General features: G+C 40.8%; 1 protein-coding gene across 3 annotated transcripts in view; it reads left to right on the top strand.

The window, feature by feature from the left end:
- The first annotated feature begins 1,844 nt into the window (after nt 1–1,844).
- LOC124551294 (gastrula zinc finger protein 5-1-like) overlaps nt 1,845–19,186 on the top strand; it is a 199,352-nt gene continuing 182,010 nt past the window's right edge. For all 3 annotated transcript variants that reach the window (XM_047126301.1, XM_047126302.1, XM_047126303.1), the window contains exon 1: nt 1,845–1,980. In XM_047126301.1, coding sequence (XP_046982257.1) covers nt 1,972–1,980 — 9 coding nt within the window. In that variant the 5' untranslated portion in view covers nt 1,845–1,971. The remainder of the gene's footprint in view (nt 1,981–19,186) is intronic.

Here is a 19,186-nt window from a genome sequence, read left to right on the forward strand (position 1 = left end):
ACACCCAGTCATCACGAGGCAGAGAAGGTTGGCTATTTTCCAATAACTGCTTTGAACGTATACACAAGTTAGTAACTAATGTAACCAACTCAGAAACGCAAATGAACAGAATACGCAAAAACCACAGCACACTGTGCTGCCACTGCTACTGCTACACGGGATTCTCTGAACCGCAGTTGCAGCGGTCTTCCGGCAAATGCCACTTGCTTGCGCTATGCATTTTAGAGACAGACTTTAACCGGCAATTCTGTTTATCTTTTTTTGTCTTCAGGCTTCATTTACTCTTTGGTATCGTCTGTGGAAATGCTACGATTTTCGACAGTTCAGAGAAGCATTCTGTTAAGAAAATTTTTCGTGATAGTGCATATCACTCTGCTCACATAATTTCAGTTCCATAGTTGGTATTGCTGCCGTTAACACAACAGAAAATAGTTAATCCCGCTCTTGATTACTGATGTAGGGTATAGCCAGGACCTGTTAATTAACAAGAACTCAAGAAGTGACAAGAGTATAAGGAAAGATGGACTTAAACATGAGTTGATAGATACGATGAGTTTTGCAGAAATATATGGTCAACATGCCGCATTCATGCCGGCCAGATTGGCCGAGCTGTTTAGGCGCTACAGTCTGGAAGCGCGCGACCGCTACGGTCGCAGGTTCGAATGCTTCCTCGGACATGGATGTGTGTGATGTCCTTAGGTTAGTTAGGTTTAAGTAGTTCTAAGTCCTAGGGGACTGATGACATCAGAAGTTAAGTCATAGTGCTCAGAGCCATTTGAACCGTTTTAAAATGATAAGTGTATGGGAAAAGATGGCTTGCACCTTAATAGGTTACCAGTAGGCTCCAAGAACTTCATAAAATGCTTTGGACATGTGTAAAATAAAAAAAAGATAAGCGAAAGCATACTTCTGATGGGATACAGAAAAAACTGATTTAAAAGAGAAAGAATCCACCAAATCATAGTCAACAACGTATATGGTCCTCTGATGCACTGTAATATTAATTCCTTAACAGCCGGACTGCCATATCTTAAATATTATAAAATAGAGTGAGTTAATTTTTTTCTTACAGAATGTGTATATACCAGAATAATCTGCATAAAGTATATTGGTTATAGGATGGCATCGAAGGCTCTCGTTTGTCAGAATGCTGCAGCTGCTGTACAGGACGACCGAAAATCTGTTTTTAGTACAGCAGTGCAGTATGCTGTGATTTGCGCGGATTCTGTTCTTCTGCGTTTTTCCATTGGCTACTCATTCCATTTTCGGTATAGTATTAACAGAGTTAATGGAAAGTAACCACTACTCGGCGCGTCTGCGCATTTCGTGGCCACTGGTTCAAAAGGCGCGCTGTGGAAATGCCAGTATAAGCGTAAACTCACGCATTCGCGCAACTTGTACGTATCCATAGCTATGGTATAAATAACAGAAGTAGCAAGCTTCTGTGAAAGCACTTCATAGAGACATTCATGTCCAAACACACTTGTTAAGTTATTTATTTGAGTATTGAGACGCTTTAGACTTCGTCGCACTACTACTGTTAGCTCGTTGATGTTGGTAGCAATCGTAAACAAAACACAGTCGACACGAAATGTTCCAATTTGTGCCAACACGATGAGTTATTCAATGTGGGGGACAGTCGCACTTCTTTCCGTAATAAAGCGCAAGTCAACTTTAGAAGAAAAAAAGAGACAATTGAAATAATTAATTATATGGGTAATATTATGCAAAACAATGGCGTGAAAGTAGTATTGATATAGCCGTAATCGATTACAGGAATAATTACGATTAATCGATTAATAGCGCATCCCTTACCAACCGCTGGAACTTCAGTTAAATTCGTTATCTCTTATCAGTTCACAGACTACAGAATTGAGAAAAGACGTGTGTAGATTCAAGCTCTGTGAATCTGATAAGTAATCCTGTTTTGGCGTAAAATTTGTGAAAGAGCTGAATTTCTGAGCATTTGCGATGGAAATGGTTAGTTTTATCGTAAAAACAACATAGCCCTATTTGGTCTGTGTGATCTAATATTACACAGTGTGCTACAAATGCTGGGCGAACTTTACTACTGTTTACATCGGGTAGATTATGGTTTACAATAAATTGCAGTAGGTTCATACAAGACTTACTTCTGTGTAGTTCATATGTCTACATGTACATACTTGCACCGCAAGCAATCGTGTGTCCCGAAGGGTACCTCGAACCACTATTAGTCATTTCCTTTCTCGTTCGACTCTCAAATAGAGAGAGGGAAAAATGATTGTCTTTATGCCTCTGTACGAGACGTAATTTGTCATATCTTTGTGGCCCGTACTCGAAATTTATGTTGGCAGAAGTATGATTACTCCGCAGTCAGCTACAAATGTCGGTTCTTCTAAACTTTGTCAGTAGTGTTCCTCGGAAAGAACGTCGTATACCCTTCAGTGATTGCCATTTGAATTCCGAAGCATCTCCGCTATACTTAGGTGTTATTCGAACATACTGGCAACAAATGTAGCAGCCTGACTTGAGTTGCTTCGATGCCTTCCTTTAATTCGACATGGTGCAGATTCCGAAAACTAAAGCAGTACTCAAGAATGAATCTTACTAGTGCCCCATATGCGCTATCCTTCACACATGGACCTCACTTTCCTAAAATTCTCCCAATAAAACTAAGTCACCCATTCACTTTCCCTATCACAGTCATCACGAGCTCGCACCTTTTCATATCACTTTGGTACGTTATTCCCAGATATTTACACTCCATGACCCTGCCAAACAGAACGCTACTTGCACTTAGTCATAACATACTGTTCTAGGTATTCAGTTATAAACTGGGACACAGCAAGTAAGACTTAATGATTTTCCATATTTATGTGTTGCCATCAACAGACTTTGTACCATACTTGCATTGATCATATTGAACAGCTAAAGGTCAATGTGGAATGCTCCTTTTTGCCATAGTTGTGTATTAACATGAACCACATGCAGATTTGAATTTACTCTGTTTGTGGCTTTCATTGTGTTTCTTTAGCCTGTGTTCGGATGGTGCCATGTGATTTTTCTAAGATTCTTGCAGTCCTGTAAATACACGAGCAAAGCAGTGTTAGCATCTTAAGTTTTGTCAACAAGAGTGTCTAGTTTTTCTGTCATTAATGATCTTCTTGTCTCTCTTCTGGATTCTAAAAACGCTAAGAGCATCTGATGAATTACCCCACAATACCACACCATGTTTTACGTGAACCCCTGTTTGAGCATAGAATGCACTTAACCAGGCAATAATTCCCCTAGCTTTTGCTTTTCGTGGGAAGTTTTGTGTGAAACGTGTTGCATTTCATAATTTAACATGATTATATATATAAAACGCCAGCATTGAACAGCAGTGGTATTGGTAAACTGCTTTTAGGGATCTCCTACAAGTATCTTACAAAAGTGGACCTTTATAAGCTAACTATAGCAAGGTACCTTGTATTGACATGATTCTTTAAAGGTCAAATATTTAAGGAAAATCCTGTTGGCCAAACCACAAATTCTTGTTAATTTTGTATTCAGCAATATTGAGAAAAGGAAAATTGCTGCTTACTATATTGCAGAGTCGCAGATAGGCACAACAAAGATGCAATCTCTCTCTCTCTCTCTCTCTCTCTCTCTCTCTCTCTCTCTCTCTCACACACACACACACACACACACACAGATGGCCACAGTTGCCAGAGACTGGGACGAAAATTTTATATTCATGCATGGATGTTGAGGTGATGCTCCTCCATCACCAAGGTGGGTTTCCATTTATTTTACTCAACAAGACGTACTTGTTTATGTTGCTAACTGATCTTATAAGGGAAAATCACCTCATAAAGAATATGTAAACTTCACTTAGCAGAGAATGTTAGTTGTGTTCTTACACTATCACATTTGTTGGCATTGCCAACTTAAAATCAGTTCAATTCTGAACCTAATGAAAACCTCAGGCTATACTACAGCACAGCCTGACACTAAGCTTTACTATAGCTCAATCTGCTTGTAAGCAGTTGGAATTGTCCAGAAAGCTGCTGCAAATGAGTATGTGGGGATAACTATCAAAGAGATACCAGAGGTACTTAAAGTACCTCCAAGAAATACAGCACTTACCTGTCACTACACAATGATTCGACTTGCTGCTGAGTCTGTGGCAGGTGTAGGCCTTTGTACACAGGAGGCAGGTATGGGGTCACAATCACGGTACTACACCTGTACCGGTAATTTGAAACTGAGTTACTTCGACAAATTTCACCTGTTAGGGAGGCTGCTGTCATGGAAAAACATGTTCAAATGGGGTGCAGTCTGTTATCCTTGATAGTTTGAATGTACTTCAAATAATGCTACACCTTAGGTAAACAGTAGCAGGTGTTTTGAAAGAGGGGGTGGGTGTCATTAAACATGTTGAGGAGGCTGTTCTAAAGGCATTGAGGGAACAGGTGCAGCCAGCTGCAGAAAGTTGTGTATGTTGCAGCAAATGACATCTACCTTCTGGGATATGAGTTCAGTCTTGGAGTAAATGGCAGAGAAGGTGGAGAAGATCAGGGTTGCTCATGGAGTTTCACTGAAGGTGAACCTGCATCATTGTCTTCATACCCCTCTGATTCCTAGTTGAGTAGAGGTTTTAAACCAGAGGCTACGAAGGGTCTGTTATAATTTAGGCAATGACTTTATGGGCTGTAGGCCCTGTAAATAATCATACATGTTTGTCAAATTCACACTTATCTGAATCCACATTTGACAATAAGCCTGTAGACATACCGACAAAGTGTGTTAGTTTAACCTCAAACACTGTTTGTATATGCTGTATTTTGAGACTAGTGGGAATGGCATTTCTATCATTGACTCTGGCACTCTGTTAAAAGATGCTGGTCGAGGGAATGGTTTAAAACGAGAAGACTCTGAACCTTTCTGCAGAAACTGTTAATAACTTGTTTAGAGTTTGTTTGCCCTCAAACTGTAAAAAAAAGATGCAATTATGCAAAAAATTATTTTCTCTTCTTAGTTCTGTTGTGACAGTTCATTAAAATACCACAATGTGGTAACATGTAGGCTACATCATCTATGGAAGAAAAGGAGAACTTGTGTGTATTAATTTTATTACACTCCCTGCTGCATTTTGTGTGCAGAATATTCATTTTCTTCTTAACATCTTCCTGCATAATATACTGCTGGGGACTGTGCTACACCTCTACCATTTTGGTAATTGCTATTGCTATTTTGTTTTTATCCTTCATTGTAGGTTCTGTATTTGTGGAAATGGTGCTATCAATTGTAATAAAACTTTTTCATCGAATGTTTGCGGTGAAACATCAACACAGTGCCTGCCATCTTCTCAAATTTTCCGTCAGTCGAGATTTCTGTGATACGTTCTGTGTTTGACAAACATTTCAAGCAGCACTGTACACAGTCAAATATTTGGCAAACATAGTAAAATTTGATGTATTGTGTGATCATGTATAGGGGCCTTTCAGCCATAGGGTTAAGAACAGTAGGGTCCACATAAACAGGAAAGCTGTGCTCTACACAACAGAGGCTGCTACCCGGGTAGATGCACAAAAGAATTCTTTCGGTTAGGCGACTCAGCTACTAGTCCATATAATGAGAGCTGAAGACCCAAACCTGTGGTCCCCACATATGAAATGATTAAAATCCTAATGTCAAAGCATTCAAAAGTCATGTAGTTTCAAGCAGTTAAGAAAGAAAGTGGAACTTGTATGATGCCAGATACAGGAAAAGTGGCCGAAACCCAGAATTGGCAGCAATGAGATGGGATAAGTAATACCGAAAGGATAGGCTTATGTGAAACAAAAATGAAGCATATGTTGCAGCAGACAAAAAACTAAGTACACTGTGATCTATGATAGAAATTGAAGGTCCATGCAAAGCTGTTTAGGCAAGACGCAGTATAAAGGGTGAGGATGAACTTGTAACTGTTTCTTTCTACTGGATGTCTGACTCACTGCCAGATGCAAAACAAAATTTTAGAGAAAACCTCAGCCAGCTGGCATATACATTACCCAATCATACTACCATCATTATAGGAGACTAATCATCTAACAACTGATTGAGATAATTCAGTTTTGTAAGGGTGGGCCAGTAAAGACTCCCAATAAATCTATGAAATGCCCTCTATGATAACCAACTACAACAGATAGTTCAGAATGGCAGTGGAGTTTTATATAGAACTATTGGCAACTATTAGATGTAACTACTTTGAAGATGTTCACATTGACAGCGGTATCAATCAGCAGGAGGCAGTAGTAGTGACAATCATGACAGAAGTGCAAAGTGGAACTGAAACACGAAGAAAGGTTTACATATTTAGTAAACTGGATAGGGATGCAGTAGTATTATATCCGATGGAAGAACATGAAACATTTACATCTGAGTAGGAGTGCTTAAAGGAACTGTGAATCAAATTTAGAGGAATAGTTCACTAAACACTGGATGGGTATGTATCTAGTAGAACAGTTCATGATGGGAAGGTCCCTGCACTTCTAGAGAAACAGTGATCATTCATCCATTCATTCATTCATTCATTCCCATTCAGTCATTCATTATGTTTTGTCAATCCCCCCATGAAGAGAGCCTTCAGGGATGTGGGACAAGTCAAATTATCCACTCACTGGCAGAGGCAGCAACTGGTGGATACTTTTGTAGAGTGTACTAACAACAAATTGTGAAAGGCAATGGTCTACTCAAACTGACAATCACAATAATTGCTTCTAGATTACATGGTTCACACACTGACAATTTTTCAAAAATTTACATGTATTTACAAAAAATATTTTACTTCTAAATGTTCACCAGTTTATATCTGTGTCACTTCCTGTTAAAATTTAGAGTATTGCAGATAGATTTCAGACACTTTAGATTCAGCATTTAATTAGATTGATGTAGTTGTCATTGGTGATGAAATAGCATTGGTATCTGGTCTTGTTTATTTCTGATGCTTTTTGTTCACAAACTAAGTCATGGGCATTCAATTTATTCATTATCATTACTTAATTTCAGTGTATAGTTAAATGTACTAAAAGGAACTTAATTCAGGTTCAGATAATTTTAGTTTATTTGTCAGTGAGTTAGAGGTAATAGAGACCACAGACTGAATAGCAGAAGCTGGCTACTAAAAAAAGAAATGTCCTGTAGTTAAGTCATCCAATCTGCAATGGCAATATTTTTCAAAATTAAAAATCATTACCAATTTTGCATCAATTGAAGACAAATCCTCAGGTGATATCCTTTTTTTGACAAGTCACAATGAAAAGCTAACTGCCTTGGAGCCCCTTCCCATCATCCAAATCAGGTTATAAACTTGCATTGTGCCAAAAGTGGTAGCTCATAGTTAAAGTGAAGGGGATAGCAGAATCATGACTGAGCAGCAGCAACAGCAGGCAAGGCAGTAGTGACTGCTCTGGGTTCCCCCTTTCCCACCTGTGACACCATCCTGGCATCCCCTTCATTTCAACTATCGACTATCACTTTCAGCACTGTGAGTTTGATTTGATGTGAATAATGGGGAGTGGCTCTAAGGCAGTTAGCTTTCTGCTATGAATTGTTAAAGAATCTCTCTCACCTGAAGATGCATCTTCGATTGACACGAAACTGGTCACGACTTTTACTAAAAGTATTGTACAGCCAGTGCAGATCATGTCATTCAAAATGTGGAGATTTGGCTGCAGTTGCCCACAATTTAAAATAACACACTTTGTGGAAATGGCTTCGTACTGTTTTATGAAATTGGTGCTGGTCACTGAACTTCAAATACTATAAATATGAAGAAAATGGAAGAGGTTATAGGAGTCTGTAAGTTAACCTTGTTGTATGTAAATAGTGGGTCTGCACCACACTTTTGAGAGAGCTATTGGCAGAACTGCAGCCCGCCACAGTCGTATTGTGGCCTTAGTGTCTGCATGCACTGAAGATGGTATGGACACAGAAACTGTTCATGAATTGCTGCTCAGACAAGAATATGCTTCATACTGTCCACAAATTGTTTTATTCTGGTATTAGGATATTCGTCCACTAAGTATAGCACAAGATCCTCAGTTTTGGGGGTCCAAATTGAATTCTTTGTCTATCGTTTGGGGTGCCAGGGAACCTGCGACCATAGAGCAATGGCAGTGTTCCATTCACTGAACCATAGCAGAAAGTCATATCCACCTTTATCACTTGAGTAAAATTAGGCTTCTATTCCATACAAGTGGTGAAAAATAGAAACAAAATGGATGTAATCATTCGCATTTGTACATACAAACAGCACAATAACAGTGAACACTGAAGCGACATAATCTGTTTAAATAAGAAGACAACGTGATACATACGCAGAGTCATGAATAATTTACTGTACGGTATCACACACTGACACAACTGAGACTACTGTACAACAGGACTTGGACCCCACAACAGGCTGATTGACTACTTAGGAGAGTTCTGAAACAGTATCAGTAGTACAGTTATACCAACAGACAAAAAATGTGACTCAATTGGTTCAATGGGTGGAGCACCAAGCAATGACTGTGTTCATATCCACAAATGCCTTTCAGCTCTTTTTGTGCACATCTGTTCAGATATCAGAAAGTATGCTTTTCAGCATCCACATTTATGGAAAATTGTTTCTGGACTCGATGAGTGCTACCACTTGTCAATATATTAGGCACTTTTCCTTATTGGGCTGTAAATATCAGTCATATCAATGTACGAACACAGTTTAATGATAACGGTAAAATGATAGTAATAAATGTTGCTACTGATGTGTTAAGAACTGTGTAGTTTCTCTTAATCTACCCCTTTCTGTCTTGTGGAATTGTATTGTGAGGTGATAACTGACACACAAATATACTAAGAGACATATGAAAATTGTTGAAGAATTAAAGCCAGGAACACGAATATGTTTATTAGTTTTAATGCTATCACTGTTTATGTTGTTTAAGTTTTATAAACAGCAATGTGAGTAAAGAAAGACTCTTTCATATGGTCAGTAGAAGGCTGACTTTGATAGCAAGTAGATTATGTATTGAGATAGCAGTAATTTATAATTTACTGCCAAATGAATTGAAATAACTGTCTGAGAGAACTTTCAAAAATGGCTAGAGTGAAATACCCTTGTAACATGGAACTGACATATAGTGACAAACTTCCTTAAATGTAAATAAATATCATACACAGATGTAGTTCAGATCTTTCCCTCTTCAGTCCAGATATCTTACACTCGTAAAACTAAGAACTTACTTGCCAGGCTGCGGACCACTTCAGTAATAGCAACTGTACAGGCTATAAGCATGCCTAAAATTTTGAAACTCGATTTTCTCAATATCAGTTCCTGTTTACACATGTTCAAGTCCTAGTCCTACACAACCTGTCAGTATGAATCAAATCGCCAAATCAAACTCCTGCAGCAATGCAACTACTCTCATAAATATTCAAAGATCTGACCTCTGCACTGGAATATGTTCACTGAAAGCAATCCATTACCCCAATCTCCAACAGGCTCCTAGCAGCTTCTGGTGATAATATGGTCAAAAATCAAAAGGGAAAGAGTCGCACAAAAACAACAGACTTCAGTTTCCAGAGAAATGAGCATAATTTATTGGCTTTAGTGGAAACCTCACCAAATCTGTCTTACACACTAAACGTCCAACAAGCTACTTCATTCCAAAAGTTAATATGAGGCCTCTTCCTATTGAGTGCCTGCAAATTTGCTAAACTACAACACACACTTAGAAAAGTGGAATGGTTCAACCCAAAATCCATGACCATGCAGAGGCATACACTTTCAGAATCTTTCAATTTTCCATACTACAAGAAATAACTTGGTTCATCTCAAAAGTATTACCCACCTATGACTCCTCCAAATACACCACAGGAATACCAGCCCCATCCCAGAGAGCGAGAGACTTGTATACCCCGAGAGGGCTTCCAGCTAATTCCTTGGCTTTCTTTGCAAGCTCCAAACTACTCCCCAAAATTATTTAACATTAGGCATGTCAGCCAGTCAGAATAAGGAGCAGAATATCGGCATTTTCATTGGCCATTTCCTGCTCCCACTTACTGTGCTTCTGTAAGCTGCCACTTCCTGTCAGGATACTTACAAGCTTTTCTGCAAAGGCCATTGTGGACTAGATGCTGAGTCAGCCTTCTGTGCTCACACCACTGTCAATTTGGGAGATTTAGGGAAAGCCGGCCCTTCAACTCCAGGCTGAAGACAGCCTCCTTTCCTCAGAAATGGACCCTGTCACAGTAGTCACAGGAAGTACACAGGTGCGGCCAGGGAGTTGTGTTACATTTTGTGCATAAAAAACAAAATACCTTTACATAAAGCCTTTATGAGTTTCACATTATAATTCCTGACCCTGTTAGATATTGGAAGAAAAATTGTTGCTCATTAAGCTTAAATATGGGCAAATTAGGTACCAGTACTGAATGTTGTATTAGTGGCATAACAGAGCTTCCAATTAAAGTTGCACCTTCGGCTCTGATAGTTCTCAACTGGAGCTTTTACTGAAAGTTCAGACTTTGAACTTGAAACACGAAAAATCAAATCCTCGAGTAGTGACTGCTGCTGTTCCAACTCTATACCCCAGGTGGTAGAGGATCATAGCCACCTCCAAAGCTTGCTCAGGCCATCGTAGAGCAATGACTGCTGCTGTTCACAAATCACCTCGGATGTGTCTGCTGCAAAGAGGACTAGTGGGATTTCTTGACAACTTTCTGTAACAAGAGGTAACTTTGGAAAAATCATCAGTAAGAAATGCAAACTGTGACACATTGAACCCCAAATCAAAAGAAATTGACAAGTTGATTTGTGAAGGTATGATCCTTCAAGATCTCCCGTTTAATCTCAGGTTTCAATGCCTAATACAGTTTGTTACAGGGCTAGTTTATTTTTACAGTCTGTTGTGTGATATAAATGCCTAATGAATCATTTCAGTTGTTTATAACGATTGTATCCAGATCACAGTGTTCACGAAAGTGATGAGTCAAATTCTTTTAGCCAAATGTAATCAGTCAGGAGTGAGTATAAAGAAATTCTCAAACACTAGCCTTAAACCCTTGACAACTGTTTCTGTTTGTATAATCATATTATGAGTAATAAGAGCATAAAATGTTATTGAGGGTTTGATGCTGATCCATCTAGGAAACCTTTATTGTGTAATTTGTGACTTGGTTGACCAATGACCACTCACAAATTGTGAATGCCCAGATGTAGAGATGATCATTATATATGATTGAAACTAGATACGAATAGATTAATACTACTGAGATTGTAAAAGTAAACTTTTGCCAAAATAAACTGTTGCGATATTTCTTGAGACAATGTGCTTTAGCAGTTTGTTATGCCAAACTGTCAGTCGGGCAGAAGTTCTCAGCAGATTCACATCTGCAGAGTGACAGGTTAAGTGTTTATCTTTTTCTTCGTTTTCCTCGAAGTATATTTATTAAATTTTGTACATTTGTTTCTGTTCAATCTTGGGTTTTTGTAAGGATGAATTCATTCAGTCTGTAACACAATAGTTGCTCACTGAAGAGCCAGCTGCATAGCTCATTAATGCATCTGGGCCTATTGGTGACACATAAGGAAGGTAGCAAATTACATATATGGGATTCTGTCTGCTTTTATAGTTTACTACCTCAGTTAGTCTTTCTAGTATGGTTAGGACGTGTGCATGCTGTGTGCAGATGCAGGAGGAACTGGCTACAGTTCACAAACAGCTGAACGCGCTCTTTGCTAAGGTTAGTCACCTTCAGGCTGTTGCCTCGGGGTGTGGTGGTGACGGAGAATCTGTCGTGTCGTATGGGACACCTCAGGTGTTGCTTGTTGTGCCCACGGGCTCTGCTTCCAAGGCACCTCATGGTGTACCCGACACAGTGGATCCAACCTCACACAGATCGAGTGGCGGATGGCAACGCATTTGCATCACTTGAGGTGGAGGGCCAATGTGTAGACTGGCTGCCTGGCTTCGCCCATTCACCCTGTGAGTGGACAAATGCCTGCTCCTTCGGCAGAGTCATAGTAGGCACTTAGGGGGAGGGGTTTACTAATTATCTAAAGCTCAGTGTTAGGTGTGATATGGAGCCCCTTAGGCAGATAGCATTTGGGGCTGGAAAGAAAGCCAATGTGCGCTCAGTATGTCTGCGAGAGGGCCTAGTCTGAGATGTGGAGGCGGTGTTGCCTGTGGCTATCCAGTGTGCACCCTGCAGTGTGTTGTCTTCAAGTTGTGGCTCGTGCTGGTGCATGGGGTCTGAGGCCATCCTCAGTTCGTACAGATGGCTGGCGGAGGTGGTGAAGAATGTTGGCCTCGCACGTGGGGTGCAATCAGAGCTCGAAATTTGTGGCATTGTTCCCAGAGATGATTGGGGTCCTTTAGCTTGGAGCCAAGTGCAGGGTCTCAGTCAAAGGCTTCGTCGACTCCGTGATGGTCTACACTGCAAATTTCTACATATGCATTATTGGGTGGGGATTTGTAGGCTCCTCCTGATTGGTCAGAAGTGCACTACACAAAGGAAGCAGCTACTCAGGTAGCAGAGTACTTGTAGATTGCACATGATGGTTTTTTAGGCTAGGCAGTAGCTTGAGGTGCTCTGATCAACTTTAACCAGTTGATACACAGCAAGGGAAGGCAGACAGCGTTCAGAGTAAAGACACTTCAACTTTCAAAGTTTTATCATTAAACTGCAGAATGATTTGTAATAAAGTTCCTGAATTTACTGCCCTGCAGGAAAGTTCTTGCACTAAAATTATTCTTGGGACTGAGAGCTGACTGAAACCCAAAGTGGGAAGCTTCGAGATACCTAGCGAGTCATGGAATGTATATTGGAAAGACGGATTAGAGGCCATAGGAGGTGGAGTTTTCATTGCACTTGACAAAAATATTGTCACGTAGAGGAAGGTGTAAGTAGATGAATGACAAATACTAACTTCACTTAATGAAGGTTTATTCGGCACTTGCACATACAAGAGAGCAGAGCGAACTACCTCTGGCCAGAACACATACGATATATACACAGCTACAGAACATTCCAGTACAATGATTCTTGCCATTTGTGGATACTTCTAGAATGTACTCGAACCGAATACAGAAATTAAAATTTTACAGTTCAGGTGAGTTTTGAACTCATGACACTCCATGCAACAATCCAGTATCATAACCACTATATGACACTGTTCTCTGAAGGAGGGAGCAATGTCTCAGAAGAAGCTGAGTAGCACTGTCAGATAATCAGTGCAAACAATAATCCATCTACAGGGTGTTTCAAAAATGACCGGTATATTTGAAACGGCAATAAAAATTAAACGAGCAGCAATAGAAATACACCGTTTGTTGCAATATGCTTGGGACAACAGTACATTTTCAGGCAGACAAACTTTCGAAATTACAGTAGTTACAATTTTCAACAACAGATGGCGCTGCGGTCTGGGAAACTCTATAGTACGATATTTTCCACATATCCACCATGCGTAGCAATAATATGGCGTAGTCTCTGAATGAAATTACCCGAAACCTTTGACAACGTGTCTGGCGGAATGGCTTCACATGCAGATGAGATGTACTGCTTCAGCTGTTCAATTGTTTCTGGATTCCTGCGGTACACCTAGTCTTTCAAGTGTCCCCACAGAAAGAAGTCACAGGGGTTCATGTCTGGCAAATAGGGAGGCCAATCCACGCCGCCTCCTGTATGTTTCGGATAGCCCAAAGCAATCACACGATCATCGAAATCTTCATTCAGGAAATTAAAGACGTCAGCCGTGCGATGTGGCCGGGCACCAACTTGCATAAACCACGAGGTGTTCGCAGTGTTGTCTAAGGCAGTTTGTACCGCCACAAATTCACGAAGAATGTCCAGATAGCATGATGCAGTAATTGTTTCGGATCTGAAAAATGGGCCAATGATTCCTTTGGAAGAAATGGCGGCCCAGACCAGTACTTTTTGAGGATGCAGGGACGATGGGACTGCAACATGGGGCTTTTCGGTTCCCCATATGCGCCAGTTCTGTTTATTGACGAAGCCGTCCAGGTAAAAATAAGCTTCGTCAGTAAACCAAATGCTGCCCACATGCATATCGCCGTCATCAATCCTGTGCACTATATCGTTAGCGAATGTCTCTCATGCAGCAATGGTAGCGGCGCTGAGGGGTTGCCGCGTTTGAATTTTGTATGGATAGAGGTGTAAACTCTGGCACATGAGACGATACGTGGACGTTGGCGTCATTTGGACCGCAGCTGCAACATGGCAAACGGAAACCCGAGGCCACTGTTGGATCACCTGCTGCACTAGCTGCGCGTTGCCCTCTGTGGTTGCCGTACGCGGTCGCCCTACCTTTCCAGCACGTTCATCAGTCACGTTCCCAGTCCGTTGAAATTTTTCAAACAGATCCTTTATTGTATTGCTTTTCGGTCCTTTGGTTACATTAAACCTCCGTTGAAAACTTCGTCTTGTTGCAACAACACTGTGTTCTAGGTGGTGGAATTCCAACATCCTCTGTTCTAAGGAATAAACCATGTTGCCTACAGCACACTTGCACATTGTGAACAGCACACGCTTACAGCAGAAAGACGACGTACAGAATGGCGCACCCACAGACTGCGTTGTCTTCTATATCTTTCACATCACTTGCAGCGCCATCTGTTGTTGAAAATTGTAACTACTGTAATTTCGAAAGTTTGTCTGCCTGAAAATGTACTGTTGTCCCAAGCATATTGCAACAAATGGTGTATTTATATCGCTGCTCGTTTAGTTTTTATTGCCGTTTCAAATATACCGGTCATTTTTGAAACACCCTGTATTTCCACTAGCAGACATTGGAAATCGTCTGAGGAGGTCAATCCCAACACACTGGAAAGGCATTTCAGCTGGTGGAATTGGTATGTGTCAGCCAGGTGGTTTCTCAGAAACTGCCTTTCTCCTCTGGCACTCTCGACAGTGCGACACATAGTGATGGACACTCCTAAATAAACCTGGCCAGAAAAATCTGTTGTGTATCCTATCATATGTCTTAATAATAATAATAATAATTTTCAGTTCGAACATTATAAACATTCTTGAGATTGAGAACATTATGTCTATGATCAGTGTGATTTTAGAAAGCATTGCTCCTGCAAAACTCAGCTTGTCCTTTTCTCACGTAATATACTGAGGACTACGGATGAAGAGCAATAGGTCGAGTCCATATTTCTAGATTTTCAGAAAGCATTTACCTTAATGCTCCATTGCAGGCTGTCAACGAAGGTATGAGCATACATAGTGAGGTCAGATATGTGAGTGGCTTGAAGACCTCTTAAGTAATAGAACCAAGTACATTGTCCTCGATGGCAAGTGTTCGTCAGAGACGAGGGTATCATTAGGAGGACCCAAGGAAAGTGTGATGGGACTGCTGTTTATCTCTATACACATAAATGATTTGATGGACAGGGTGAGTAGCAATCTGTGGTTGTTTGCTGGTGATGCTGTGTATATAATAAGGTGTTGAAGAGGAGTGACTGTAGGGCAGCTGTCTCCAAATGTGAAAAATGTTGATTAATGAGGACGAGTAGGGAGAACAAACGTGTAATGTTTGTAGTGTCATGCTTGACGCAGTCAAGTCATTTAAATATCTGGGCATAAAGTTGCAAAGTGATATGAAATGGAATGAGCATGTGAGAACTGTGGTAGGGAAGGCAAATGGTTTATTGGGAGAATGTTATGAAAGTGGTTCTTCTGTGAAGGAGACCACATATAGGATGCTGGTGCAACCTGTTCTTGAGTACTGCTCCAGTGTTTGGGATCTGTACGAGGTTAGATTGAAGGAGGACACTGAAGCAGTTCAGAGCCGGGCTGCTAGGTTTGTTACCAGTAGATTCAAACAACTCCTAAGTGATACAGAGATGCTTCAGGAGCTCAAATGGGAATTTCTGGAGGGAAGGCAATGTTCTCTTCGAGGAACACTACTGAGACAATTTAGAGAACTGGCATTTGAATCTGACTGCCAAATGATCCTACTGCTGACACACATTGTATGTAAGGACCAAGAAAATATGAGAAATGAGAAATTAGGGTTCATATGGAGGCGTACAGACTGTTGTTCCTCCTTCGCTCTATTTGTGAGTGGAAGAGGAGAGGGAATGACTAGTAGCAGCACATGGTGCCCTCTGCCATGCACCACACAGTTACTTTCAGAGTATCGATGTAGAGTAGAAATGGGCACCATTTCTTGTTATTTTCAGTTTGTGTATTTGCATTGTATCTTGTAATCATTAATCATATGATTAATTTCTGATAAAACATTTAAAAAAAAAAATTATAAACAGATAATTTGTGCAAGTCTTCCTTTTTCCAGAAACTTTAATTGTGTGATTGTTACCTCCTAATTTAGCTCCAATTAAACCACCTCTTTTGCATCTGTAGTGTGTGTGGTTTCAGGAAGATAATGTTGACTTATTTGAAGTTGATCATGGATAATAAGAGATTGGCATTACTGGTTTGAATATTTTCAACTTTTCCAGATAATTGTTGTTATCTACGATAAGTGTAAGTGGGGTTTAAAAATAGTATAATTATGACGTAAAATACTGTTGTATGTGGTCTCGTGTGACTCTTACAAAACGGGTGTGAAGAGCTACCTATAGTGATGGCATATGTTTCGGTACTAGAGTGGTGTGCAAGTAAAAAGGCAGCTGCACGATGCTGTCTTTGTAGGGAGAGATGGAGAATGCAGTTGTGTAATACAGGGTGACAGTTATTGAACTACATGAAATAAAATTGCCGTAACTTCTGAACGGTTTGTATTAGAACGTTCAAACTGGACTGTTGGCTGCATGACGGGAATTACTATGTGCCTTGTTGTTGCCAGCCACTTTCATTTGGATGGGTTCAGCAATAAACAAAATTGGCGCATTCTGGGGACTGAGAATTCGTTTTTCATGATAGAGAAGTCTTTCACCCTCAACGAGTGATTGTGTGATGTGCAATGCCCAGTCACGGGATAACCTGTGCGATAGTAATTGATGGCACCGTGACTACCAAACGGTATGTGAAGGTTTTGGAAAATGATTTCATCTCCATTATCCAAAGTAATCCTGATTTTGACAAGATGTGGTTCAGCCAAGACGGAGCTCCACTCCATCGAAGCAGGAGTGTGTTTGATGTCCTGGAGGAGCACTTAGGGGACCGCATTCCGGCGTTGGGCACCCAGAGCCCACTGGCACGGGCCTCGATTGGCTGCCATATTCTCCAGACCTGAACACACGTGACTCATTTTTGTGGGGCTATATTAAAGACAAGGTGTACAGCAATTACCCCAAAACCATTACTGAGCTGAAAACAGCCATTCAGGAGGTCATCGACAGCATCGACATTCCGACACATCAGTGGACCGTGCAAAATGTTGCTATTCGTCTGTGCCACATCATTGCCAATGATGGCAGGCGTATCAAACATGTCATAACCAAAATCTGAATATCTGTAGTGACATTTACATGTTGAATAAAGTGTGTGCAAACTGTAGTTTGCAACTGTTTTATTTTTATTTTTTCATATGGATCAATAATTGTCATCCTATACACTCTATGTAGAGAAAGAGGGATAATACTTTGCAGCATCACCAGTGTGGTCTGTGCCACACCTCACACTCTAGATGTTGCCTGCTGTGGCAACTGTGCCATGTTCCTGCTTCTGACTCCCCCTAGGAAAATATATATGCTCAGAAAGCTGGTCTTGTCTTGTCTTGTTTGCTTAATGCCACCCAAATGAAGCACCTTCACCTTACTAAACTAACACAAAAATCTGCACTAAATGTTTTGTTTGTCCCTTGAAGCATACACTAGAGGTGGACTTGGTAGAATTACATTGAGGTGACGAAAATCACGGAATAGCGATGTGCACATATACAGATGGTTGTAGTATCGTGTACACAAGGTACAAAAGGGCAGTGCATTGGCAGAGCTATCATGGCTACACGACTGAAATTAACAGACATCGAACGCAGAATGGTAGTTGCAGCTAGAGGTGTAGGACATTCTATTTTGGAAATTCTTAGGGATTTCAATATTCTGAGATCCGTCACAACAAGAGTGCCACGAATACCAAATTTCAGGTATTACCTCTTATCACAGACAATGTAGTGGCAAACGGCCTTCAATTAATGATCTAGAGCAGTGGCGTTTGTGTAGTGCTCACAGTGCTAACAGACAAGTAACACTGCTTGAAATAATCATAGATATCGATGTGGGACACGTGACGAATGTATGCATTAGGCCAGTGTTGTGAAATTTAGCAATAATTGGCTAAGGCAGCAGACGACTGATGCAAGTGACACTGTTTACTGCACGACATCATCTGCAGTACCTCTCTTGGGCTCGTGACCACATCAGTTGGACCCTAGACAACTGGAAAACTGAGAGATGGTCAGATGAGTCCCGATTTCAGTTAGTTTGAGCTGACGGTAGAGAGCGAGTGTGGCACAGACCCCACAAAGTCGTGGGCCCAGTTCGTCAACAAGGCACTGTGCAAGCTGGTGGTGGCTCCGTAAAGGTGCGGGCTGTGTTTACGTGGAAGGATTGAGTCCTCTGGTCCAACTGAACTGATCATTGACTGAAAATCGTTATGTTCGGCTACTTGGAGACCATTTTCAGCCATTCGTGGACTTAAAATTCCTGTGCTAGCAACACTTTCAGTATTATGGACTCCTATGGAGGCAGCATGACTCAATATTTCTGCAGGGCTCTTCCAGTGACTAGTTGAGTCCGTGCCATATCTTGTTGCAATATGCTGGGCAAAAGGAGGCCCAACATGACAGTAGGTATCCCATGACTTTTGTCACCTTAGTGTACGGTACTGGCTGGAGTGGCACGTGGTTCACTACGGCGTGCCACTGTGCATCGACTCATCACCTACCTTATTATTTGCACACTAATAGAACACTGCCCTAAGATGAAAAATTCTTCCAGGTATCAAAAGACAGAATGTGAAATGGATCAGCTGATCCTACCAGTACTGGGAGTCGGCTTCATCCCATTACATAATGCAACAGAACACTGACAACTGTATTAGTTTTCAGAATATGTGTTCTGGTGACAGACTGGTCAATTGTGTAACCTGAGATCTATCTTAGGATCAAATGTGACAATTCAGTTGATATTTGGTGAAGCTAGCTGATATGCAGATACAGTGACATACCGCTCTGGTGTAAGGTAGGTTGAAAGATGATGGT

Source organism: Schistocerca americana, chromosome 9, assembly GCF_021461395.2.
Source record: "Schistocerca americana isolate TAMUIC-IGC-003095 chromosome 9, iqSchAmer2.1, whole genome shotgun sequence".
NCBI classification, from domain to species: Eukaryota; Metazoa; Arthropoda; class Insecta; order Orthoptera; family Acrididae; genus Schistocerca; species Schistocerca americana.